Genomic DNA, 27,985 nt, shown 5'->3' with positions numbered 1-27,985 from the left:
GGCAAATGGGATAAAGGTTGAAGAACAAGACAGAAAAGTGATTTTAGGTTTATTTGCTGCAAATGGAGAAACCTGAAGAATGTTTGGGTACTGACCGTCGGTGTAGTGGAAGACAATGATGCGTCCTTGCTTGGGCTCAGCCTCCTCTGGGTACACCATGGCGGTGCCGACGATAAAATATACAGATGGGTCTTTTCCCAGGCGACAAGACACCAGGCTGAGAGCATACTCACTGGGGAGGAACTGATGGGCATGCAGAACTGACAAATACACAAAATACAAATGACTTTGTTAGAAATGTAAAACAAGGAGAATGTTACTTGAATTTAAAGTTTTTGTTAATAGTTGAAGAATGAATCTCTTCACAAATGGAAACACTGTAACATTGCAATAAAAGTCGGACAAGGCAAGCATGAGTGGCCAAGCAGGTTTTTAACTACACTATAGAGGAAAAACTACTGCAATCGCTGTTATAATGTCCTTTCACAACACACAATGTCCACTTGAACAGTTAAGAAATATTATTTTAAAATTATTTAAGACGTTATTAGTATTGTTAGTATCTAAAAATCTACAGATAATATCCATGATGTGAACCTCTTTTCAGTTCACAATCTAATTGAAAAGCAGTGCCGCTGGATACTGTATAAACAACAGAAAATCAACAAACACACCACACCTGCCCAGATCTCCCTCTACCATCCTCTCACGTTGCTTCTTTTGAATCAGATTTATCTCGTTGAGGTGAGAGCTCAGGTTTATCTGAATATTGCAATCTCAGCAGCACATTACACTGGACTCAATGTCGTGCAGTAATTGTATAACACTGCACAATACATTCATTAGTAGAGCTATTTTAAACACATGTCCTACACATCGTCTGGTAATTATTCGCCCAGTTCAGCTCTCCATTCGTTGTTAATGGATGGTTTCATAATTAGACAGCATGCTTTTGTCTTCTCATCCAAATATCTTATAGCCAAGATGGAGGATTGCCTACAGCTTGTATACAGGTCTGTTTGATTGTTCTTGGCCCATTGTACTTTTTTTTCTCCCCCATTTGTGTTTAATGCCAATTTCGATGTGTGACGCTGAACAAGATTTTCAGAATTATGTAGCAAACCGGGCTGATCCCCTGCATCTGTATACTATGAAGACAGGCATAATTTCTAACCTCCCTCGCTCTCTTTTTAGTTTTATTGCACCTGTCTAGAGAGGAAATTTTTCAATTTTATTGCTGCTTTTGCTCATTAACCTAGGCAGTGTAGGTGGAGGTAATTAATAAAATATAACTGCATACAAATCAGGATCTGCACCCTAATGCATCAAAATGTGTCTCCATATCTGATGGAAAACTCACAACATCTAAATAAGCAGTTATCTGATTGCACATTAATAAAGCAGAATGGGATGTGGACACAGTGTGCTGAGCCAGTCCCTTATTTACATATTATTAACATATAACATACACTAATTTATGTGGGGATGGTCATGCCTGGGTATTTAAAAAAAAAAAAAAAAAAAAAGGCTTGGTGCAGTAAAATCTGCAATGCAAAACAGACTGAAGGAAATCCTGCCTGGGATTCAGCTTGAACTGTTTGCATGACTCCCAAAAATCATTCAGTTATTTAATAAAGAGCCAGAGGTTTGCTTTAGATACAGAATGCCAAAACATTTATGTTTTATGAACCTTTTTACAATCATAGAACACAAAAAACCCACCATAAAAACACAAATATTTAAGCAGAAAATAAGATTAAATAAAAGAAAACAGCAACTTTTATTAGCAAATGATGACCATGCACCATATTGCCAACAATTTTACATTACTTTACTATCATATGCTCCTAGTTCAAATGGAAATATATATTCTGCTGTCTCACCTTCAAAGGTGTGTTGATCCACAACCAGCAGATTGTGAACCTCCACCTCTTCCCCAAAGGAAGTCTCGTGGGGAGAAGTGCTGCTGGGGAAGAGCTTGCTGGAGCTCACACTGCTAGAGAGAGCCTAGAAGGATGCAGATTTATGAGATGGAACAAGCAAGAGAAGGGCAGACAAAGCCAAACACAGGTTTATAAAACAATTCAAATCCCCATTTCAACATGAGCTGTGTGAACAGCGCAGTCGGCACCATCTGTGGCAGCAGATGTGCAGCATTTTAAAATCAGGTAAACATCATTCTGGTCATCACATGTGAGAGGCGCTCTGGCAGTAAATGCAAACAAATAAAAGTATACACCTGTCCCCTTGGAGAAGATAAAGAGCCATGCTGAGCGGGCATAACACATACTGCCAGTGTGGACGTTTCTGATTAGCTCTCCATGTGAGAATCCCTTTGAAAGTCTCATTCTACTATTTTTTTCTTTCTTTCTTGTCAGCTAAAAAGTCATCATCTGCATTTCGTGTCAACAAATTAAACAAAAGCTGACTATGTTCCCTGTTGTTAAAATTTGATGTGAACTCTAAACTCTAACCAGATAAATTGAGCTTGACTGTGAGCAATAGTAAGAGATGACAATGGAATAAAGCAAATGCCCTAATCCTTCCTCATTCATTCACTCTGCTGCTTTCTAAATGGCTTTACAGGACAAATGTTCTAACAATAATTGTAATCCTTCAGGGTTCCTGCACCATTTGAAAATAAAAATTAATGTTTTTATATTAGACTTAGAAAATAACCTATTAATCATCATTTAGACATCATACATTTACTCTTATTGCTACTACATTATTTTTGTCACCTTTATTTTTATGAGATGCGTAGTTAAATGCATGCCCTAGCGCCTATATGGTCACTGCCACTACATACAGGGAGTTTTATTTTAATGGGGCGAGACAGAATATCAACCAAAAATGAAACACAAAAAACAAATTTTAAATTGATCTGATTGAATGAAGTGCTGCGGACAGATGAAATCAAAATCCAGCTCAACCTGCTGTGAGGAAATACTGATTATGAGCTAAAGAATAACATTCCCACAGTCAAGCACAGAGGTGGAAACATTATGCTTCAGGGCTGTTTATCTCATAAGTTTACAGGATAACTTCAGTACACGGAGTAGCCAATGGATGGGGCTACGAACTGTAAAATCAAGGATGAGAACCTTTTTCTTTCACCGTGACAAGGACCTAAAACATACCACCACAGGAACAAAGGAGTGGCTAAAGCAAAAAGACATTAAGGTCTAGAGGCCTAGCCAGTGACCAGACCATAATGTTATAGAAAAGTAGGAAGGAGCTAAAGCTTCGAGTTGCCAAGTGGCAGTCACGAAACCTGCAGGATTTAGAGAGTTTTTCTAAAGAGGAGTGGGACAAATTCCCTTCTGAGATGTGTTACATGTTGACTTAAAGCTTGCACTCTATACTAAACACCTGCTGTTTCTTTTTACTCATGTGAACCACCACCACCGCCAAAAAAATTACTGACAAGTTTATTTCTTCTCAAGGCAAATGTAATGGAATTATACCGTTTTACCATCACATTTGAACATAGATACCATGATTTGCTGTTCTCCAGCCAGTACAACATGCTTTCTCTTCACACTGAAAGCCAGAAACAACCCGTTGTTATCTAATTTGTATATTTAAAATGCTAAAAATTTCTATGACAAACCTGACAATGGCTCAGTAGTTGATTACTTCAATTATGCTATTAGGTTAGTGTTTAATTAACAGCTCCCATTAATGCATTCTAAAATAAATAGATGTGATCAAAACATGAGAAGAAAAAAAAAAACACATTTACTTTCTGACTTCTCTAAACTCCACATAGCAACATTTCGAACCTTTTAAAACTTGCATACAGTATTGTTAATCTCTGAACAGGAAACCTTTTACTGTAACAGCTTCAGTTACGCTCAGATTACAATTATCAGGTTGTGATTAAGCAAAGTGTAACACTGAATACCACAGGAGTCAGATTTTAGACTCCTAGCTGAGAAATTTGGGCTGCAGTGGTCCTCACAGGTAACAAACAAGACAAAACATTTGGCGTCTTGACAGCTCACAGATTCATTTTATGAACAATATTCTCAGTCAGTGTGCCTGGCTAGATAAGAGTGCAGAACAAACAAGCCCTGTGGTGTTTATCATCCAAACAACAGGGAGGTACCGCACCTGAGTGCTCGCGCTGGGTCGTACAGCAGATGTGGTGCCGCTCACATCCTGAATCTCCACTCTGCTGGACAGAACTCCGAAACACTGGGAAACCTCCTGGTAACAGATCCGTCTGAGTGAGAAAAGACAGTGATAGAAACACGTTAGCGAATATGAAAACAGCAAATGGGTAAACAGGATGAAAAAAAAGCCCCTAGGGGAGCCTGCTTTGTGTTTTCTGACTTGATAACATAACCTTATCAATAACCTAACCTGATAGCCTTTATCAAATGATATTAAGCCATGGCTATCACTTAAAAGATTGGGGAAAAAAGAATGACAAAAATTGATCCAGCGTATGTAACAAAACCAGTGTGAGAAAGTGGTTAGAACAAATGGGCACTGCAAACATGAAGAACAAACAGCATTATTTGTACAGATGACGGATGTGAAATGCTCATTTCAAGTTCAGTTCTAACTCAATATTTGACTGACCTTGGAGATTCATACAGGGGAACAGTGCGAATGTGGAGTTTCTGAATCTCATCGATGGTTCCAATAGTCAGAGTGCTGTTGTTGGCCAGAGCCAAACTGTGATGAAAAACGCAGCATTAGTAAGGGGCGAGAAAAGAGGCAAAATACACCCACTATCTGCAAATCAAAAAGTGGGATTGTATGCATCTGTAATCAAAAGAGACTACATCTGAGTCAGCTCTGTCAGCTAGAGGATCAAAACAAAAGACGTTAAGGGCTTACGGCTACCAACTCTTCAGAGCACAGAAAAGAAAACAGATGAATTTCCCATAAAACCACACACTGATAAAATATGATAGGGAAGAAAAGTTCTGCTGCTGACCTGTCGGGGTAGCCCTCAGAGTTGAGTGGGCACATATAATTGACCTCCTTGAGGTTGACATTGGAGAACACCAGCTTGTGGTTGGAGGAATAGATAACAGTGGGTCGGTCAGAGCAGGCAAAGACATTGGAAGTGGACAGGGATCTGAAGGTCCTCAGCACAGTGGGCTGTGTACCAAGAGTGACCTTCTTACGCTCGCTTAGGGCACCTAGGAAAAGGAAACGAGATCAAACCACAGACTTGAAACAGCTTGAGAAATGGGTCTACATCCGTATTTGGGTCAAAAGAGCCTTTTGCCAAGTTCCTTTAAGCCACCCAGAAAGACGCACTGAGAGCAGATCCTCTGCCAAAGCAAATGCTCTATCAGGGGGTTCACGAAATTCAACTTGGTAGTTTTGTTGATCTTGCTGGCATTAAGTATTAATGCTTTGCCCTTGTGTTCTCCTTGTATACGTTGCTTTTAATGCTCACCAAACCATTCAGTGGCCCCATGAGGTCTGAATAAAAGCATCTGCTTTAATTACGTTTCACCGCTCCATTCAGTTTTTTCTTTATCTTTTGTACAGCCAGTAGTTATAACAGCAGTATACAGAGAATAACCTGCACAGGCGTTGGCCTTTAATTTGACTGAATTACTGAACCATATTTATATGAACACACATAAATTATTTATTAATTTGCGTAGAGATAAAATCTGAAAAATCTTGTCTTAAAGTAAGGCTGAAAAGCTAGTTTATACATTGATTAGCTCCAGACTGTTGTAAATCATTATTATCTGGTCACTCTAAAAGCTTGAAAAGCCATCAGCTGATTCAGAAAGTTACAGTGATTGTACTAACTGGGACTAGAGAGAGAGAGAGAGCATATTTTTCTCCCATTTTAGCGTCTCTGCCTTGGCTCCCTGTTAAATTAAGAATAGAAAATCTTCCTCACATGCAAAATCCTGACCCCATCATATCTTAAAGACCTCATAGTACCTTGTTATCCTAACAGAGTACTTCACTTTCAAACTACTGGCTTATTTGTAGTTCAAATTTCATAAGACTATAATGGAGGGTAGAGCCTTCATCTTTTACGCCCCTCCTCTGTGGAAACATTAGGCTTAAAACTGTCCTTTTTAACAAAGCTTAAAATTAGGCCTGGATCAGGTGACCCAGGGGAATCTTTGTGATGTGTTTGTAAATGAAATATGGCATCTTTGAACTGCTGGTCTGACAAAACGAGCAATTAGAAAATGTATCTTTGTACTTTAATGGACCTCATAATTTCCACAATCAGTAATGAACACGTTAACAAACTGGCCTCCCCATTGGACTACATCTCAGCACATGCCTACATTTCACTGTAGAGGCAGAACAGATTAAGTCTTGATTAAGAGGCATTAATGGATTTAAATGTTCTGATTGGTTGGGACTTACATAACATTCATTCTAATACAGTAATAAAGAATAAGAATCAAAAACTTACAAAGATCGCTGTAAAACACTGCCAGATGTGTTTGGGTAAATCAGACAGTGATAATGCATGCAGCTATTTAAAATTCAAAAACAGACACCTGAAAATCGGTTTTAGTTTCGTCTGGCAGCAGTTCAGGACTATTCAACTACATTTGCATCAAATGACTGCACCGCCTGTGATAACAGTTGTTTATTAGAAGGAAATACTAACATGTTGAAAGTGCAGGATGATGAAGTGGTCATGAAGCCTGAGACCTAAAATCCAGAGGTTACCAGCCTAAGCAGCTTTTATTTTAACTAGCAATATCAGAAATACTACATTAATGTTAAGCAAGCTACCAGAGAGCCCTTTCTCTATAACATGGTCAAATTCGTTTGATCTGATGTGAATGATGCAGCATACTAAATGAAAACCGAGGTAATTAGTGGAAAGTCTTTGCTAGTCCTCAGTGCGTAACATTAGCTAATGCACATATAAACACTCACTGGACTTTACTGAACTGCACAGCATCTTTTCAGGACCAAAAAGCAGACGGTTAAACACAGAAAAGCATTTATTGTCTCACTCTCAAGTCCTCCTTTTACAATTCCATTTAAATATATCCATCTCATGTCAGAGACCCTTTAATATTTCTATTCTTCTGGCCACATTTGGCCTTGATGTAGGCTGCCTTGGTCCTGTCTGTGAAACTGCTGCTTTTTTCTGCCTTTACCACATTGAAAATCTTTAACAGTTCAATGACAGCCTTTCAATCAAACTTATAACACAGCTTTCTTCAGGCAGTAGAGTTTCTGAACCAACACATCCAAATATAGTGCTGGCAGTTACGCAAGTCGACAAGAAATGATAAACTAAAAATGAAAATGCTCACAGACAGCAGCCTGTGGCCCAGCCTGAAGGTCCTCATCAGTCTGGAGAAGTCTGAGAAGCTCTCGTCTAAAGATAGTAGCGGTAACAGTGAGAAGGACCTACCAGTCTGCAGATCCAGACCAAAGTAGAAGAGTGCTCCATCTCCCAGGGCACACAGCAAGTAGTAGCTCCCTTCAAAGGTGGTCATTAGGATAGAGCGAGGAATGATTTCTGAGGACACACACAAACAAGTGATTTATTTTTGCTGTACTCTAGAGTCACTGGTTCTATACTAAAGTGATAAATGTTTGTAAAAATACCTCCATCAGAAAAATCAATCAAGTTTATTCAGACTCTGTGGTAACTTTAAAAGAAACAACATTTGAATGCTTCAGGATAAATATAAAGAGTTCAGTTTTGCTCAGTTTCCCAAACACCGGTTTCTTTGACTGCAGGCCAGTTACATCAAAACAACTTTGGCTATGATTAAGTACTTACTGGCTGACTCACCAAAAAGCACCACTGTTCAGATAGAAGTGTACAAAATGAAAAGGGGGACATATTTCCATGGAAATGTACATCAATTATTTTTAGCTGAGCAGGACAAATTATTAAAGTTCAAACATGAAGATGTACTCTGAAGGACATGCATAGAAGGTCTAAAACACAATCAATGTAACAAAGCTAACATAGCTTAAGGGCAGGAGTGGGACGAAGTATTGAAATTCTGCTTCCACTGACAGATCTAAAAATGTCAACATGTTGAGTATTACAGTACTGTGCAGACATCTCAAGCCACGCCTTATTTCTTTATGGGATGCTAGGAAAATATGTGCAATGATTTATTGAAACATGTCCAAACATAAATGGAAAGACAGTATTAAGGCAAAAATAGTGGCAAAACTACCTCTATTCTTCAACAAAACCTGCACTCTCTCTTGCACAAGCTTCCTTCAAGTATCAAATCAAATTCAAATTTTATTTGTCACGTACACAGTCATACACAGTACGATATGCAGTGAAATGCTTAGACAACTGCTCGTGACCTAAAGAAAAAAAGAAAAGGCTACAAAATATACACAAATATATATATCTCTATATCTATCTCTATATATATATCTATCTCTATATATATATATATATATATATCTCTCTGACCTGTCTCCCCATGTGATGTCTGTGTTGTGTATGTAAGGTCGGGGGGGGGGGGGGGGGGGGGGGGGGTCCCATTTCGCTGCAGGGCAACTTGCATGTGACAAATAAAGGCTTTCTTGAGATGATTCCACACTGCTTCAAAGAAGTTGTGGTCTGGGCTCTGGGGAGGCCAGTCCATGACTCATACTGTTCCACTGTGTGTTTTTCTTTTTAGACATACTTTTACTTTTCAGAATGGCCCTTTATTGTCATTGTACACATACAATAAAGCACCTTTCTACCATCAGTTCCATTAATATTAATATCTCAAACATCACTGGCTGAAAGGTAGCTCCTAACCATCGCTGCAGATACTTTTGCACCTCTCTTCTGACCTGCTCATATTAATGAAAATGATTTGAACCAACATTTCAAATTGGGATTTGTCACTCCATAAGACCTTTGTCACAGATTTTCAATTCTTGTGTTCCTGTCAGCATTTTCTCTTTGTTTGCCTTCCATAAGAATAGTTTCTTCACACCAGCCCTGAGACCATTCCTGATGAAGCTGCAGTGAACAGCAGATGGATCAACTAATTGTAGATTTTAGGCCTGGAACAACTTCTTGACTACATTTCCAGAATTTTATGAGAACACGCTGCAAACCATGCTGAGATAAGCAAAGTTTTCAGTTAATAGTTCTTTAGAATCTGATTATCTAACTCTGCTATCGTTGGCATTTTTCATAGATTCAACTAAAAAAAGAAAAAAGAAAAAGGAACAAATTAAGAGTTTTTGCAACAGGATGCTAGTAACAAAGTGGCTAAAGATACAATATGAATCTAATTCTGTCAAATTGTCCGTTACGTCTGGAAACAACACTGGATCTTTAAAGAACACCAATAATGAGGGGTGGCTCAAGACTTTTGCACAGTATTGTATCTTAGCTACGAGTTTAAACTCTGCAGTCAGACTGTAGTTTGTATGGCAGCAGGCAAAAAAAGTGTAAAAAAGTTTGTTCACTGAGCATCTGTCAATCAAACACAGTTGGAAAATAAAGTGTGACACTGTGGGAAAGACTGTGGAGTTGTTCTTTGTGGAAAGTAAGAGGCCTGCCAGTGCCAGTTCACTGTTATGAATTTTTTTTTTCCCAGTAACTGCTGACTTTTTCATAAGTTCAACCCAAAAAGTATTCAAGTCCTCTCTTGCATACTTTAAACATTCAAAGTTTAAATTCTTCTCAAGTGTATAAGTGGTGCACTAAATGCATTTAGATTAGCAGCATATTTAATGCTTAAGCACTCATCAAGTACTTGCTAAAATGAGCTGCTTCATGTGAGATGCCATTTACATCTATTAAACTGGAAACTGGAGATACAATCCATTTCACTGAAGCCATTACTGCACTATTATGGACCCATGCCTTGGAGTGATTTATTAAAATTCTTAAAGCAATAGTTTCACTATTTTTTTTGTTTTGTCCAGTTCTGTCCGGTCACAAATCAACATGTTTCAGTCTGCTTATTTTTGAGCACAAAAACCAACAACTAGCTGTTTCAGAGGTCAGTTTCTGTAGGAGTATTTCTTAGCTGGGAGCAGTTGAAGGCAACAAGAGAAGAGCTACTGCTCTCATATAAAAAAAAACCTTAATATTAAAAGTTCATTCCTGAACTTTTAAAAGGTGCTAGTAGGCATATTTTGTTTTACCATTTGACAAAGCCAGGCTATCATTTTCTCCCATGGTAAGCTTAGTATCTAACTCAACTGTTTGTTGGATTTGACTTTTCCCCCCAACCATCACAGACCTAAATTGAAGAAATGTAAGCTTTTTTATTTAGAGAGAGTTCCACATCTCTTCAAATAAACCATGCACATAAAAAAATGGAACCAGTTCAGTAGATCAATGTGAACCAAAGTATTTTATATTGTTTGCCTTTTCTGTGGCAGGTATGTTTGAGAAATTCTGTAAAAACAGCTTCCTCAAATGAAGTTTGTTCCTGTTTCAGTATTCTTAATATTATTTTTGCTATCAAATCTTATTGGGATTAGGCTTTTGCTTAATAATTTTACAACACTCATGTTAGTAAATTACTGTGGTCACAGTGATATTGAGACCTCAAAGTTCATGTTATTCATACTTTCTGAGAACGGTTCAGGAATTGCTGCTTTTGTACAATTGTGCGGACCATGTATGCACTACTGTGCAACACAAATATACTTGAATGACATTATTTCCATCGACATCTCTCTCCACAAGCCACTAACAGCTTTCCACTGCTCTTGTCTGGGTAATCTCATTCTCATTTCTCTCACCTCCACCGAGCATTTCCTTGTGCAGGGCTGTGAAACAGGGTAGTTTGAGCACACGGGCTGAGATGTCAGTCCAGAGTCCCACAGCACAGAGCGGTGACTCACCGCCACCCTCCCCGAGAGGTGTGATGTCCAAGCAGGCGACCTCATGCTCCATTTCTGTGGTACTGAGAAAGGTGAGGAGGATTTGAGAAAAAAGTAGCAAGCTGCCCTGCAAATTGTGAAAAGAAGTGTGACCAAATTTGCGCGCGCGCGCGCGCGCACACACACACACACACACACACACACACACACACACACACAAACACCTGACTAAAATAGCTAATGGGATAATTGTGTTACTGACACGGAGAAGGAGTTCTAATCAATTTTTCCTCAATGTGAGATACAAACTGAGAAATGTTACACTGATAAGTATGAGTCAGTTTAACACCAGCTAAAATTGCCAGACAACCAAACAACCAACCTTATTCAATTCAGAGTAATGGTTGGTGATGTAGAGGAAGAGGCAGTGTACATTTTGACCAGGTCAATAATAATAATAATAATAATAATAATAATAATGGATTGGATTTATATAGCGCTTTTCAAGGCACCCCATTCACAATCACAAATTAACCTAACATGCATGCCTTTGGACTGGAGGAGAAAGTTGGAATACCCAACTTTGCAGACATGGGGTGAACTCCAACAACAAAACTTCCTTCTCAAAGATGAGTGTCAGTCATACAGTTTACCTTCCTTGTTTATGCTCTGCTGAAAATATATATCTTTAACGACAAACCCCATTAGTGTGGGTGTATATGCTTGCTGAGTAAAAGCACAACATCAGGACATACAGCATCAATGTGGAAATATAAAATTACAGATGCCACAAGAGGCCTTTTCTTTAAATCATTTTAAAATGTCTATTGCTAAACTTGATAAGCGGATCTAAACATAGAAACAATTTTGAAGATGGAAAATATTCTAAGCTTTAAATTATAAAGGACATCAAGTTAAATGCCCTGGTATAAAATCTTTAATTCACTGTCATTAAAATGATTTTAAAAAACAGCCTTTTAGTATCACACATCAATCTGTACAACGAAGGTCAAACATCTAAATTGGTCATTACTACAAAGAAAGCTTTGAATAAAATGACAAGAAAAGAAGCTTTTCACTTTTTAATTAAAATGGCCAATGAACTGCATTGTAATGGAACAAGGCTACTCAACAATGCAAATATAATGGATAATCACTGTCCAAGGTGAGTACTCGCACTTTAATTATATTAGAGGAGAGCATTAGAGTCCTGTACACACCTTTAAGCCAACAGTGACTTTCTGGTTTACACAGATTTTTGTGACGCACACAGCAAACCAGCTGCTTATTGATGCAGCCCAAACATTATTTCAAAGCCTCCGTTTAAGACTCTTCCCTCTGTCTCCGTTTCATCATTTATGAACACCCACTGCAAACAAACACAGTGTTCCTCAAGCAGCCCTGGTGGCAAGCTTTACAACTGTGCATCCTTCTCTTCTAAACTACTGTGAAATAGTACATACATTACTGCAAAAGGGCCAAAAGACAGTCATACAAGGAAACCAGAGCAGCAACGTGAAAGAACAATAAAAAGTAACTCCACTATCCTCCTGCAACATGTATTAAATAAAAAAATAAAAAAAACATAACTGTGAGACTAATGAACTACTGGGGATAGAGTTAATTAACCTTTGTTAATAAGCTTCCATACCTCTGTTCTGTTGGGCATTGCATATGCAGTCAAATGTATCATATTGAATATTCAAATAACGTGAAAGTAGTCTAATAGTTATATAGAAATTTCTTTACGAAACATTTGAGCCCAACATCCTGAATTAAGAGTTCACTTTTTATTAATAGGACAAGATTTAAGTCTCTGCACTCAGATAACTGAATAGCATTAACTGCAGTATATAGCTTTATTGCTCAAGTGAATCTGTATCGAGGTCCCAGTGAAAATGATGAGATTGGACATTGGACATGCTTGTGAACTCGCAAGCTGCTCATATTTGCTCACTAAGGCTTTCCATGATAATTATGCAGCTAAGTGAGCAGCCAGTTGGCTTTGTGGAAAGACTGGAAGTAATAATAATAATAATAATGGATTGGATTTATATAGTGCTTTTCAAGGCACCCAAAGTGCTTTACAATACCACTATTCATTCACTCTCACATTCACACACTGGTGGAGGCAAGCTATGGTTGTAGCCACAGCTGCCCTGGGGCAGACTGACAGAAGCGAGGCTGCCATATCGCGCCATCGGCCCCTCTGGCCAACAGCAGTAGGTGGTAGGGTAAGTGTCTTGCCCAAGGACACAACGACCAGGACAGAGAGCCCGGGGATCGAACCGGCGGCCTTCCGGTTACAGATGCGCAGTGGGAAGTGGGTTTTAACAGTGAATAAAAAAATGTTAATAAGTCCCCATTTTTGTCCTACCTGATCTGTTTGAGCTCTCCAGCTAGGATCTGCAGGTAGTAGAGGGCTCGGCCCACAGCAAGCACCACTTGGGTGTGGTTGCACGCAGCCACACTGATGTTCCTGCCCTGTGGCTCCTTCCATTCACTCACCAACGTCTTGCTGTCCTGAAGCACCAGGCGCACAGAGCCTGATGTGATCTGGAGAAACATTATTTGTTATTTGGTGTTTCCACAGATGACAAAGAAACTGTGAGCTAGAAAGTATTTTAAAGAATATCTTATTGCACAGAATATCTTAATCTATGAAAAACCAAAGAGGTTTCATCCTTCTTCTAATTTTTTACATAAAATTTCCCATCTAATGAATTCCACTGATTTAGCACCGTTAACATATCAGATGCTAAGACTGCTTTAAAACACTTCCATTCATACTTATAGAGCTGATGCTAGACTTAAAGATAAAAGATAAAAGCAAGATAAAAACAAATGAAGACAAAGCAAAGGCTTCAGTAACATGCTTATTAGAAAATAAAGCAAAATCATTTTGTAGAAAATAAAGCAGTTTAACTACAATACAAATGTCAAGAAATATAGTATGATTTTTTCTTTTAGAAAAAAAAAAAAAAAAAAAAAAAAAAAAAAAAAAGAAATATAGTATGATTAAAAGAAACATGAAGGATGAATGGCTGCCATTTGTTTGCTCCCAGAAATCACTTTTGTGAAACAACAAAACCAAATGTCACTGTAGGGTAATTTCCAATAAACCAAGTTCAAAAAAAGGGAGTCTATGGCTGACGCGTGTTCCTGGTTTCCAAGAGAAATGCTTCCAGTTGCATTATGGTTTGAAGACTGTTTTATTTATTACAAACTGAGGATGTAACAATGAATCTCCTTCCAAAAAAAGGCATGAAAATTCCAAAAAATAGCAGTTATCCAATACTAGCTGTGTACACGGTCAGAAAACCGTGAGACTCCTCACCTCTCTGTCCATGCTCCTCCCCTTCCCTCTCACACAGGGTTTCATGCTACTACTGCACTTATGTAATGAATCTATGAATAATAAAACAAACATGAACTCAATCGTAAATAAAATATAAAGCAGACGTCTGGCGCTTACATTACCGGCCCCTAATTGTTCTAATAATGTATTGCCTTAGAACAATTACCACATTTTTTAACTTTACAAACTTAATATGAACCACGTTTAGACATATCCAATGTTTAAACACATGACAAAATATTATTTATAGACAAATGAATTGTCCAATACTTTGCCAATCAGCTTTGCAAAGTATATTAAGGCTGGTTTCTGTCCATTTCCAAAAGAACAGGTGAAAAAGAATAAGAAAGAAAAGAAGGAAAGAGAGAAAGAAGGAAAGAGCCAGAGGTTGCTAGCACATGGCTCATCGTAGGGGCTTAGTCTTTACCACTAGCCCATTCAGATTCCACAAGCAGACAAATCTTGGTGATGGGTCTGTCCAAAACATTAGTCTTTGTCTTTATCCGTACTCGGCGAACGAGACCCTTCTTGTCTGGAACTGTTTTGATGATCTTTCCCATAATCCATGAATTTCGTGGTGCACAGTCGTCCACAAGAAGAACAACATCTCCTTCTGCAAAGTTTCTTGATGCTGTGGCCCACCGCTGACGTTCCTGAAGTTGAGGTAGGTATTCTTTAGTCCATCTCTTCCAAAATAGATTGGACATATATTGCACCTGTTTCCATCTACGTCGTGAGTAAAGGTCATTCTGGTCAAACAATCCTGGAGGCAATGAAGATTTTGTTTTCAACAACAAAAGATGATTAGGTGTCAGAGCCTCCAAATCATTTGGGTCGCTTGATGCCCTGGTGATTGGTCGGCTGTTGATGATCGACTCTGCCTCGCATAAGACTGTATGAAGGCATTCTTCTTCCAGAACTTGTTCTCTCACAGTAGAATTCAGCACTTTTCGTATTGATCTTATCAACCTCTCCCATGCTCCGCCATGATGTGAAGCAGTGGGAGGGTTAAATGTCCACTTAATTCCATGCTGTTGAAATAGATGCTGAAACGGTGAAGTGTTCCAGTCAGCGATTGCTTCCTTCAGCTCACGATTGGCAGCAACAAAATTTGTCCCATTATCTGAGCGAATCGCCCTCACTTGTCCTCTCCGTGCTATGAAGCGCCGGATTGCATTTATGCATGAATCTGTGTCTAATGATGAGGCCAGCTCTATGTGTACTGCACGAACCGCTAAACAAGTGAATATAACACCGTATCTTTTTAAGATGGTTCTTCCACGTCTTACTTCGAATGGGCCAAAGTAGTCTACACCAACCCGGGTGAAGGGTGGATCATCTGGCAACACTCGCTCTTGTGGAAGATCAGCCATCAGTTGTTTCCCAACTCTCCCATGCAGGCGACGACATGTCACACACTTTGCGATGATCTTTCTAATGGCTGTGTTGGCACTTGGGATCCAAAACTTCTGTCGCAATTCAGAGAGCATGTGATTGCGCCCTCCATGCCCAGTTTCTTCATGTATCTGTTGGAGGACTAAGTCAGAAATGTGAAAGTCTCTAGACAGGATAATAGGCTGCTTAGCGATTTCCGGCATAGCTGCCCAGCTCAATCTTCCACCAACTCTCAACAGATCTTCCTGTAGTACAGGGTTCAGTTTGTATAAATGGCTGTTGCGCTTCACACTTTGTCCCTTGTGAAGAGCTGAAACCTCTTCCGAGAATTTCTCCTTTTGGCAAAATCTGATTATATCGAGCTCTGCTTGATTCAGGTCTTCCACTGAAATTTGTGTAGGCTTAAAGCTTGTCCTGAAACTGTCAATCTGACTTTGCCTCAGCTGTCGATCATTGTCAAAGCTATTCTCCACACTGGTTACGCATAGCTCTTTACGTTTTTGACAGAGACTCCAAAGTAAGGCTTTAAGTTTCAGGAACCACGCCACCGCTCTTTTCAACTTTGTCCATGATGAGAAGTAATTTATCAGTCTCTTGAATGGAGCAACATTTTCTTCCACCTCTATTTTGTTTACTGTGGCCTTCTTGATCTCAGGATCACCAGAAGTGATTTCCGGACAATTCAATGGAGTGTTAGGCCAAAACTCTACTGGACTGCGAAGAAAATCTGGCCCAGACACCCACGTTCTGTTCTTCATAAATTCATCTACTCTTTGCCCTCTTGAGGCGCAGTCAGCAGGATTCTTGTCTGTGCTGATGTGTTTCCACTGTTCCACATCAGAGCCTTTCAGAATAGCTGCAACTCTGTTTGCCACAAACGTACGAAAACGCGTGGTCTCATTCCGGAGATACTGGAGCACCACCGTACTGTCTGTCCAAAAAACTGATTCTGCAAGGTTCAGTTGTAGCTCTCTTCTCAGGACACTATCCATCCTAATGGCTACTGTAGCAGCAGTCAATTCCAGACGGGGTATGGTAGGAGGCCTGAGAGGCGCCACTCTGGACTTGCCCATCATAAATGCACATTGTGTCTCATTGCTCGTGTTACGCATGAGTAGGTAGCTGACTGAGCCATATGCATCCTCACTTGCATCTGCAAAGTGATGTAGTTGTGCAAATACATCATTTCCAAAATCTTTGGGCTTGAAACATCTTGCAATTGAGAAGTGTTCCAAAGCAGGAAGGCTGGTTAACCAGTCAGTCCACCGCCTCTTTATGTGCTCAGGTAAGTCGTCATCCCACCCGATCTTCAATCTGCACAATTCCTGCAGGATAATCTTTGCTGGCAAGACTGCTGGCGCCAAAATGCCTAATGGGTCATACACTGATCCAATGACAGAAAGAAGTCCTCTTCTTGTGAATGGGCGATCTTTGATGTTGATCTTAAAGCTGAATGTGTCTGACTCAACACACCAAATGAGAGCATGAGGGTGGGAATGGATGTTTGTGTCTGTGTGTGCCTGTATGTCTGTGTCTATATGTCAGGTTGGGTATCAGACGCCACCTCTCTGGGGACACCTCAGGTCCTCCAAGGTTTGGAGGCCTATCTCCACCCACCACCACTTCCCCTGCCGGTGGCGGACTCCCTCAGGTGTCGGTGCGTTGGTGGTTCTTTGTGTCTGGGGGTGGGCGTCCGGGTGCACACCGGCTCACTCCTTGGCGGCCGCTTGTCGGGGCCTGGGGCCTGGGGCTCGCTTGGGCCCCTTTGGAGGTGGGGTGCCCCCGGCCTCTCGGCCTAGGGCTCGGTCACTCAGGCGCAGCTGGGGGCCGGCGGAGCTCACGGGCGCGTCACTGCAACTCCCCCTGACTTCTGCTCCGCGGCTGCTGGGCGAGCCCTCATCTGGGACTCTCCTCAGCTCTTACTGGGACAGTGGCGCGGCTGCCCCTCTGTTGGTCTTCCATGGTCTCTTGTGTTCTGGGGGCCTCTGGATGTCTGGAGTTTTGATCTCCTCCATACCTGCTTCACACCCTGGAGGACGGGGCTGTGGCCCCCCCCACACTCCCTAGCAGATCATTACATGGAGAAACCTTTGGAATGCAAGCATGCTGATCCACACAGGTATGCACACATGGGTATTCACAGACGCGGACTAAAGCTTTCTTGGCTGCTGCCTCAAAGCACACTGTGCGCTGTCTATCTTGCGTGCTGCACAATATCGTTTATTACTTAGTAAATACTGATATCTATGACTAGCTAGTTTATTGTGATGGTGCTTTGTTTTCTCTATTATTATGTTGCTCTTTGTTGTTTGCTGTCTCCTCTGTTTGTTTTTGTTTGTTTGTTTTTTTTTTTTTTGTTTTTTCTCCATACAGGTGACCCAGGAGTTTTTTTTTTTTTTTCTCTCTCTTCCCCCCCCTTCTCACCGTCTCTTCTCCCCTTTGGTTTTCTTTCTTTCTCTCCCCCTCTCTCTCTCATTCATTCCCCCTGTCCTATTTATTAAAAAAAAAAAAAAAAATGACAAAGGATGAACTGAAGCTCTGCCATCACGTAATGTCGCATACTGCTGTTTCTGATGTCATTTAAGAAAAAAAAAAAAAAAAAAAAAAAAAAAAAAAAAAAAAAAAACACACCAATTGAGACCAAGGGCCCTCTCAAGTGGAAGTTTGCCATGATCCAGGTCCAGGCTTTTCATTTCTGCTGCCAGTTCAGACTTTGGGATGGAGTCAAGCACCTTCCTTCGGTTGCTCACCCATTTGTTGAGACGGAAGCCTCCGTTGGCACAGATTTTCATTAGATCTTGACACATTGATATAGCTGCCTCCTCCGTAGCGACAGACTTGAGACAGTCATCAACGTAAAAGTTCTGCAATACTGTTTGAACAACTTCAGCTCTGAACTGCCTACTCTGGTCTTCAGCACACTTCCTCAAAGCGAAATTGGCACAACTGGGTGAGGATGTGGCCCCAAACAAATGCACAGTCATCTTGTGCTCAGTCAAAGCTTGATTGCAGTCGCCACCTGTCCACCAGAGGAACCTAAGTAAGTCAGAGTCACCGTCAGGCACCTTCACCTGGTGAAACATTGCTTCAACGTCTGCCATAATTGCAACAGGTTCCTGTCTAAATCGTATGACAACACCAATGAGACTGCTGGTCAAATCTGGACCCTGAAGAAGTTGATCATTCAGGGATGTGCCCTGATAGGATGCTGCACAGTCGAACACAACTCTTAATTTCTGCTTCACAGGGTGGTACACGGCGTGATGGGGTATATACCACACTTTTCCTTCTTTGTGCGCCAGTTCATCATTTGACAGTTGTACTGCATAGCCCTTTTTAAGAAGGTCTTCCATGAAGTCTGTGTACTCTTGTCGGAAGCAGTCATTCCTGAGAAATTTAAGCCTCAAGTTACGTGCTCGTTGTTCAGCGACTGAGTGATTATTTGGCATGTTGACCAATCTGTTCTTCAGAGGTAGACATATTGTATAGTGGCCATCCATCAGTTTTGCAGATTCCATGGCCATGTCCATAAACTGATGGTCCTCTCTTGACATTTCCACTTCATCATGTTTTCTTCCCTCTGGAAAATCCACCATGAACTGTTGAAGCCACAGGTTCTCTAAACGGCTCACTGATATGCGGTTTGCATTAGCCTTGGCTGGGTTTCTCTTGTCTGCATGACAGCCAGTTTCTCTCAAAGGTCCATTCACAGTCCAACCTAGCTTGGTTCTTACAGCATACGGTCCATTACCTACACTGCTTACAACCTCCCATGGCTCCATTGCTTTAGGTACATTTGCTCCTATAAGCAATCCAATGTCAGTCTCAATTCGAGGCAGTTTTACTTCTTTAAGGTAAGGCCACTTTTCGAGATCTTTCTGTAGGGGTATGTTTTCTTTTCCTACAGGTATTGTCCTTTGTGTGAAGACATCTGGCAGATCAATAAAGTCGTCACCAGATAAACTACTGACCTCCAAGCCTGACACTACATGAGTACAGACAGGTTTCTCTTCATTCATAGTTTTCAGTAGTATGTCAGTTTTCCTTCCAGTGATCTTCAATTTGTCCATTAATGTCTCTGTACAGAATGTGGCAGAGCTTCCTGGGTCCAAGAAGGCGTAAGTCTGCACTACTACACTTCCCTTTTTGGCCTTGACCTGTACAGGAACTATTGCAAGTGTGCAGTCATCTTCCCCGGCCCCAGTTGGCCCACAATCCTCAGACTCTGCACAGACAAAGGCACTTAAGATTGTTTGACTTTCACTGTTCTTAGTTTTCTTCTCTGTGTCAGCGTCTGTGTCCCTTTTCTTGATATGCAACAATGTATGATGAGCAAGAGAACATACCTCACAGCTCACCTTTCTCTTACAAAGTTTGCTCATGTGACCTTGCTTCAAACAGCTAAAACACAGTCCTTTGCCTTTCAAAAATTCCAACTTTTCGTTGTGTGGCTTGCCCTTAAACTTACCACACAGGTCTATGATGTGCCCACCGTTACAGAACAGACATGCCTGTGGAGTGGGTTTCACGTAATTTGTGTTTTCCATTGTCTTTGTGTCTTTCTCCTGAATGTCCAATGGTATGGCACTGGTGGTGAATGACTTCTTCATTACAACCCTTTTCTGATCCTTGTTACTGTTTTGTTTAATGGTGAATGGTTTAGCAGTGGTGCTATCCTTTATGTCACCAAAAACAGGGTGAAGTGCAATTTTGGCTTGTTTATTAATAAACTCCACTAAATCATTGAACTTGACTCGTCTGTCGCCTTGCTCTTGCATACCACACACAACAGATCTCCACCTTTCACGTAACTTGTATGGAAGTTTTGCTACAATGGCTTTCAGGCTTGCGACGTTATCAAGTTCCTCCATGTAACTCACTTCAGCCATGGTGTTACAGCAAGCTGTCAGAAAGAGTGAAAACGCATTTAAAGCTTCTGCATCTTCTGGCTTGATAGGTGCCCAGTTTGAGACCTTGTTCATGTAGGCTACAGCAACTTTGTAGTCATTTCCGAAATGCTCTTTGAGGAGCTGTTTAGCCTTGTGATAGCCTACATCTGGCTTCATATGAAGGCAGCTCTTTATTAGCTCTTTCGGCTGTCCATTAGTGAACTGCTCTAAGAAGTAGAGGCGATCCTTAGGACTTTCAGTGCGAGACTCTACTCCGTGCTCAAAGGCGCTTACAAATGTATTGTAATCTAGAGGATCACCACTGAAGGTAGGGATGTCTAAAGGTGGCAATGTCATCATTTTTTGTTGTTTCACCATCAGCTCTGTTATATTATTCTGACGTGTCATAACAGTACAGAGTGTTTCAACTGCTTGTTCATCTGCTGCAAAATCCACTCTAGACTGCTGCGTACCAATAGGGTGATTTTGTAAAGGCATGAATTCCCCATATCCATTTTCTGTGTTGGTGACTGGAGTTTGACTTACAGGTAATGGTATGAATCCAGAATCAATAGTCGTTGGGTATGCAGGACTCACATGTGACGAGCGCTCATTTTCAAAATTCTCTAATACCTTTATTTTAGCATCAGAGGCGGCAATAGCAGTTTGCAGATCTAGCTGCTCTCTTTTTGCTTTCAACTCAGTTTCCTGTCGTTCAAGCTCTTGTTTTTGTTTGAGAGCAGTTGCTTGTGCAAGCAATGTGGCTCTCTCCATTTCAGCTTTGAGGCGTACTGAGGAAGCAGTGGACACTTGGCTCCCAACGGCTGACCTGCGCCTCCTGCTTTTACTGCTTAATGCAGCGGACATCACAGAAACACTGTCGGAAGGCTGGATGTCTGCATCACACTGTCTAGCTTGTTCTGTGCGCTCCTCAGCTGCTTTAACCCACGTTTCCACATGTTGCATAAATCCGCGAATACGACTAGCATTAGGTTCATACCAAGAACTTTGGTCCTTTTCAAATTCTTCCTCATGCATTAATACTCTCAAACTATCATTTATCTTACACAGTTCTCCAAATGAATCTTGGTAGTCTAAACGCAATTTCTGCTTAACAGCATTCACGTTAGCATCATCTTCCATTAGCCGTTCGAGCTGATTAGCTTGGCTAGTTAGGTGGCCTAGCTTAGCCTTTCTAGACTGGGTCAACCTGTGCAGCTTTTCCTCGACAGCCTTTTCTGTCATTTTTGGTTCTCTTTTTCCACACACTAGTTCTTCATCACTCTCATGCATTATGACAAATTTCCACAGTAGCAAAGCTTGTTTTCACTGCTTACCGTGATTCTTCCTCCAAGTAGGCTATTGCCTTCAATCCACAGTGCACGGCATTGCTAAACATGATCCTTTTCAGTATTCCTTTTTCCAAAAAAGGAGCAAGAGGGTTTTCTGACTAAATGTAGGGTAATTTCCAATAAACCAAGTTCAAAAAAAGGGAGTCTATGGCTGACGCGTGTTCCTGGTTTCCAAGAGAAATGCTTCCAGTTGCATTATGGTTTGAAGACTGTTTTATTTATTACAAACTGAGGATGTAACAATGAATCTCCTTCCAAAAAAAGGCATGAAAATTCCAAAAAATAGCAGTTATCCAATACTAGCTGTGTACACGGTCAGAAAACCGTGAGACTCCTCACCTCTCTGTCCATGCTCCTCCCCTTCCCTCTCACACAGGGTTTCATGCTACTACTGCACTTATGTAATGAATCTATGAATAATAAAACAAACATGAACTCAATCGTAAATAAAATATAAAGCAGACGTCTGGCGCTTACAGTCACTGTAACATATAGTAATGATATTACTATTGTTGTAACGGTTCATTTCATTGCATTTGTATTTCACATCCCACAAAAGTCCCTGAGGTTAGGTAGCAAGACAAATGCAATGTTTAAAATATAATGGTGTATTGTAAAAGGGGAGTACTACTAGGGCTGGGCCATATTATACCGTTCACGGTAATACCGGTATAATGTTAGGCAACGATAGGAAAATGAAATATCGCGATAGAATGGGAGTAAAACGCGCATGCGCAGTGCCTTTGTTTTCATACGCACATGGCCGATTGTTGAGTGAAACAGATGAACCAGAATTGGTTTGTAAAAATGGTGCAACTTCCGTGATGTGGAACTGGTTTGGTGTTTGTCCGTCAGATACACAACAAAGCACATTTTTTTGCAGAACATGCAAGCGGCCGTTGTTATTGTCGTATTTGTCGGACTAAGATGCTCTTAAATCTGGGAGTAATCTGGGTCCTAAACTCCGTATTCTTCAGGTCAAACAACACTGCAGCATCACTTAGAGTTAAAAACTGTCTAAATTCTTTCATCTTTAATAAAACGATCAGCATTGCTGCTTTACCAGGTGTAACTATGAAGTTTAACTTCCAGGCATCCATGAAAACAAAAGTTATTACATTTAACGGAGTTAGAAGTTAGCAGGAAGCTAGCGGAAGTTAGCTCGCTAGTTTCGCTAGTTACCTAAGCATGATATTGCATGTTCTGACTGAGAGATTTCTGAAAAAAAATCAAACGTACAGCTCTGCTATCACTTCCAACATAAATGAAGACAGGAAACTAAACAGCAGTGACGTTTGTAGGGTTACTGAAGTTGGGCTAGCTGGTATATAATGATGTGCTACGTGATCGCTAGCGACACAGCTATGTTAGCATAACATAAACAGTGAAGCTGGAGGACCAACACTAACACTTTTCCACTTATAAAAGTTAACGTGAAGGTTCTTCATGGTTAGAGACAAATGCAATCGCATGGCAGGATGCTGTAAACGGACCAAACTTCAGTCAGGAGAACAACTGAGATAATCCATCCACAATACGAGGTTAGTCATTAATATACTGCAACAACATGGGAATAGAGCAGCTGCCAGAGAATTCAACATTAATGAATCAATGGTACAGAAGTGGAGGAAGCAAGAAGAATGAGTTTAATAAAGTTTGATTTATTGGACTGCTTTGTTTCGCTTAATGTGCCTTATAATCTCGTGCACCTTATGGTCCGAAAAATACGTACTGCACACTGCAGTTTAATGTTGCAAAGCACCTCTTTTTAACTTCAGTGGATATTATACATGGTTATGCTCAGGATATGTCAGCCCATTTCTACTGGAAATGCCTTTTGGTTAAACTTTCAGCAAGGAATTTGCATTTGCACTGTTACATTTTTATAAAGCTTTAATGTACATAAAAACCAGCTTCTTGTTTAAGTGAAAATAAATGGAAGGTTGTCTTTTTGCGCTAGTAATGTTGTGGAGTTGTATTTTGTCTCGCATCAATTATATCGTCGGTTATATCGTTATCGCAAATTTTCAAATATATATCGTGATAAATATTTTTGGCCATATCGCCCTGCTCTAAGTACTACTATACAGCAGTGAAAAAGCAAGACAGGACAAAGGCGCTGAAGAAGCCCTAATTACAGACTGCAGCAGGTATAAACATTAAGAAGTGAAGGTAGTGCACCGTTTAGACAATGCAAAACCTCACGCTGCAGCACAAATACAGTTTGATAAGAAAAAGAGAAGAAAAAATAAATAAATAAATCATGCACGGCAGTAAAATGCAACACTGTTGTAAATACAACGGCAAATTAATGCTGCAGAAAATAATGTTGGGATTTAGTGCACGGAACAGTATATAAGTGAATTATTTTATGCTCATTTTAAGTGTGCTCAGTGCTGCTGTTTATTACTAATGTGATGGTTGCACATTAGAGAGCTGTGTATTCTGTGTTATAGCATCTGCACTTCCAAGTGGAACTTTTGGAATTGCAGTAGATTAGCATCAAGTATAACAACATTTAGACTTTGTTTAAAATTACCTAATGAACTAAAAGGACATTCCAGTGAGAGAATAATGCAAAGTTTGCACTGTTGTAACTTCACGGTTGAGCTTTATGTGATGTTAGTAATGTACAGCTCAACAACTTGGACAAATAAAATGAAGAGAATCTTTACTGACCTTAAAACATGCTGCAAATAATCTACGAAAGCGTGAGACAAAGCTATCCAACCAAATTATGAATTAGGCACAAGTTACAGCGGTGGTTCATCCACGTATAAAGAGAGCCACTTTTGTAACACAGAAAATCTGACTTTAAGATTGACAAAGCTCGCTAACCCAGTCTTGCTTTGTAGTGCACCCCTTTGGAAACTACCTATGTATGATATGATGGTTAATCATACTGGTGTTTGCAATGGCAAATAGACAACATAAGCATCCCTCTGAAACTGTGTTTGTTGCCACTTGTAGGTGTTTATGTGGTGTTTTACTGCTTCTGAGAGAAATATCAGCATTGTTTACCAGCTCCTTTTTCAGACTTTTTGCAGTTTCGTGTAAGTATGGTAGTGCATAGTTGGCTTGTCTGAGCTTGTTTACTGGAATCAGCTGCCTAGAGCTTTTATTGTGACATTAATTAGAGCAGCGAAGCACATGGCCTATGTGCAGGATGTTGAACCAAAACTAATGAGCTAAAAATAAGGCTAAAAGCTGCAAATAGGTACCAAGTCAGCCATTCATTCTGAGTTTAGTGCTATGAGCATGTTCATGGCACACCGAGTAATTAGGTAAATAATAATCCTATGTTGACAATTTCCTATTACAGCAATATTTAATGTGAATTTTACAAACTTTCAAATTTGGACACTACCACTAAAAATTAACACAGTCTTTAGTGTTCTCATGTCTCATGTCACCAGTGCCATCTAATACTATGCTGTAGTGTCCTTTCGGGACAACCCCTCTATCACTGGTGGCTTTAATGCAAACGTAAGGAAAACTCAACTGAAGGGCCAAAACAATGAGTGGCGTAGCAACACTCAGTCAGATAATAACGTCAAAATGTATTCAATATAAACACATGAAGTGTACGAGTTAGTAAAAAACCCCAGCACTGAAATACGAGCAGAGTTTTCATAACCTAAAGATTAATGGTTGAGGTTGTAACATTTGGCAGAATTCCCAGCAGGATTCATCCACATTTCCAAAAGGGAGGATGAAACTTGAGATTAAATTAAGTAAAATATTTATATTAAGTATAAAATACATGAAGTCTTTTTGAACTCTTCACATTCAGAACTGGCCCTTTTAATCATGCATGATTCAGCTCCGCCAAAGGATATGTTATTAAATGGCACAAAGCCACAGCTGAATAATTAATTTAGAATTTGTGAAACGAATTCTTACTTTCCAAAGCATGAACAGACCCCGTACTTTATATATAACAGATATGTGCATGTGTGCATACAAACCTGAATAAGTTGTTGGTGTGCCACATTTCCACAGTAAAATGTCTGCTGGTTGTCAACAAAGCCTGGAAGCTCAGTCTCCTCAACTTCCTCACCACTCAGCATCAACACTCTGGGGGGAAAACATACTCTTGAGATAAGATGCGCATTTTCAAAATTGACCCTGTCCTTATCTGGCATTCTGCACAAACGCTCACCGTGTCTGACCCACAAAAGACAGCACCAGCATGTCATCTGTCTCTCTGCCTGCCTCAGAGCGGAGAGGCCACAGACCTTGAAGGGAATTTGAGAGTGTTAGACTGAAAAAGTTACTTTCAGCACCAATTTGCAAAGAAATAAAAGAAATGCAATATCAAGACGGTGCCCAATGTTAAACTATTCCATTTGTCAAATGTTAACATGTTGGAGGATGTACAGGTTGCAAATCACTCTCGAGGAGCCATTGATTACCTAAGTAAATAATTGCCTCTCATAAAAGAGGCCAGGGGCAAGAGCCAGCAGCTAACTCTTTTAGGGCATAGATGGTCGATAAAGAGCTATAAACTAACAAGTGTGAGCAGACCTTAACTGGCCTGTGTGTCTCATTCAAGCACCGGAGAAGAGTCCTTTGAGAGACACCTAATTTTCTGGGATTAAGAGGTGTCTGCTGTCGTTAAAACCTGACGAGCTTCCTAAAATTGTCTGCTTACCATAGCAGACACTGCAGAGCACTTTGATTTTCTAAATTAAAACAAATGCCTCCAAACCAAACCTTGGCAATGTTCCTGTTATTTAGAAAGTGCAGAGGGAAGACCTATGACATCGGAGCCATCTGTTCCTGTTCAGGTGCCAAACCTGAATGAGCAACAGCTGGCATCTTGGCCAGCAGAGGCAAACAGATGTGCGGGGTGAAGTGGCTCTACTCTGAAGTCAGTAGAATATTAAGGTCCAAATAAAGTCAAGGCTCGAGAGGGAGATGGCTGATGAGACACAGACTTACACACACAAAACACACAAACCTTTGATTCCTGGCAGGTCAATGCTGGCATGCTCATGAATTCCAATGCCATTGCGGATTATCCGAAGAGAGCCCTCTTTAAATGCACCTGAGCATGTCACCAGCTGAAAGCACCAAAGAGAGACATTAAGACAAAGATTGAGATATGTCGCTTTCCTCCCCCTTTTTGTCAATTAAACAACACCTTATTTCTGCTTCCAACCAACTATTATGTTTTTGTAAAGAATAAATCCTTTCACACAATCTATAACTTTTTATATATTCTAACACATCATTCACATCTGTAACAAAACTGTCCATTACAGTCACTAATCACAAGGGAGTGAGCAAAAACTGCAAAGATCTGAACTCAAGGACATGACTAATGGGACAAGAAACATGAGCAGTCAGTCATACCATTTTACTCCCAAATGAAGTCATTTAAATAATATGGCTATGTTGTAGCGATGTCTTCATGTTTCAAAGACCCCAGCAATTAACTTGCTCACTGCATTGTTGTTATAACTATTCAGTTAATCAGCGATTAATTTTCTCCATTAGTTTCCAAACTGTAAAACGTGATAACATTAGGGATGCACAGATATATCAGCCTTAAGTTGGGATTGGCTAATACTGGGTGTGCTGAATGTTATGAGCCAATTAGTAGTCAGTAAAAGATATCCATCTGCTGCTGTGGTAGCTAAAGGTTCAAATTCAGTGTAATGAAGACATAAAAGACTCTGAAATAGTTAAATACTTTTGTTCTTTGTGAATACGGTATTAATGGGCAGAAACACAAAAACAAAAAATAACAATTTCATAGCTTAAAGATTTTGTACTAAATGAGTGCTTCAGTGCCAAGAGAAAGCAGTTTAAAACAAACAAACAAGCCCCCAAAATGTTAGTATTTTGGTTAAAATTCAGTCAGACACATTATTATCATTAATGCTAAAAGACCTAGTTTAAGTACTTGTCATAAAAAGTCATAAAAGTGCAGAAATCCTTCTTATACGGTTTCGATAGTAAAGCAGACATCAATACAACTAAAATGTAGTTTGTAGAAATTGTGAACTGGCTCACAGTAGAGCGTCTCTGAGACTGCCATTATAAACATCACGCTGTTGAGATCCAGCAGCCTCAAGGTAAATAACTGCCTGTACAGTATGACTGGAGAGCACCAGAATGTTATTTATGCATCCAGTCATGGTACACTAACAGGATTAATACCACAGCCTGCATAATCTCAGCGTCTACCACCTGCCACC

At 40.2% G+C, this 27,985-nt stretch overlaps 1 protein-coding gene across 1 annotated transcript in view; it reads right to left on the bottom strand.

Annotated features, from left to right (window-relative positions):
* ddb1 (damage-specific DNA binding protein 1) overlaps window positions 1-27,985 on the bottom strand; it is a 54,316-nt gene that overhangs the window by 14,741 nt on the left and 11,590 nt on the right. The window contains exons 10-20 of the mRNA XM_080885711.1: window positions 26,743-26,845; window positions 25,942-26,017; window positions 25,748-25,856; window positions 13,163-13,341; window positions 10,705-10,868; window positions 7,382-7,489; window positions 4,952-5,159; window positions 4,591-4,686; window positions 4,117-4,228; window positions 1,884-2,007; window positions 96-260 (exon numbers count right to left, since the gene is read on the bottom strand). Coding sequence (XP_080741837.1) covers window positions 96-260; window positions 1,884-2,007; window positions 4,117-4,228; window positions 4,591-4,686; window positions 4,952-5,159; window positions 7,382-7,489; window positions 10,705-10,868; window positions 13,163-13,341; window positions 25,748-25,856; window positions 25,942-26,017; window positions 26,743-26,845 — 1,444 coding nt within the window. The remainder of the gene's footprint in view (window positions 1-95; window positions 261-1,883; window positions 2,008-4,116; window positions 4,229-4,590; window positions 4,687-4,951; window positions 5,160-7,381; window positions 7,490-10,704; window positions 10,869-13,162; window positions 13,342-25,747; window positions 25,857-25,941; window positions 26,018-26,742; window positions 26,846-27,985) is intronic.

This window comes from Rhamphochromis sp. 'chilingali', assembly GCF_963969265.1.
Source record: "Rhamphochromis sp. 'chilingali' genome assembly, chromosome: 6".
NCBI classification, from domain to species: domain Eukaryota; kingdom Metazoa; phylum Chordata; class Actinopteri; order Cichliformes; family Cichlidae; genus Rhamphochromis; species Rhamphochromis sp. 'chilingali'.
The sequence above is the reverse complement of the archived record's forward strand: the minus strand, read 5'-3'. Positions and strand labels throughout refer to the sequence as shown.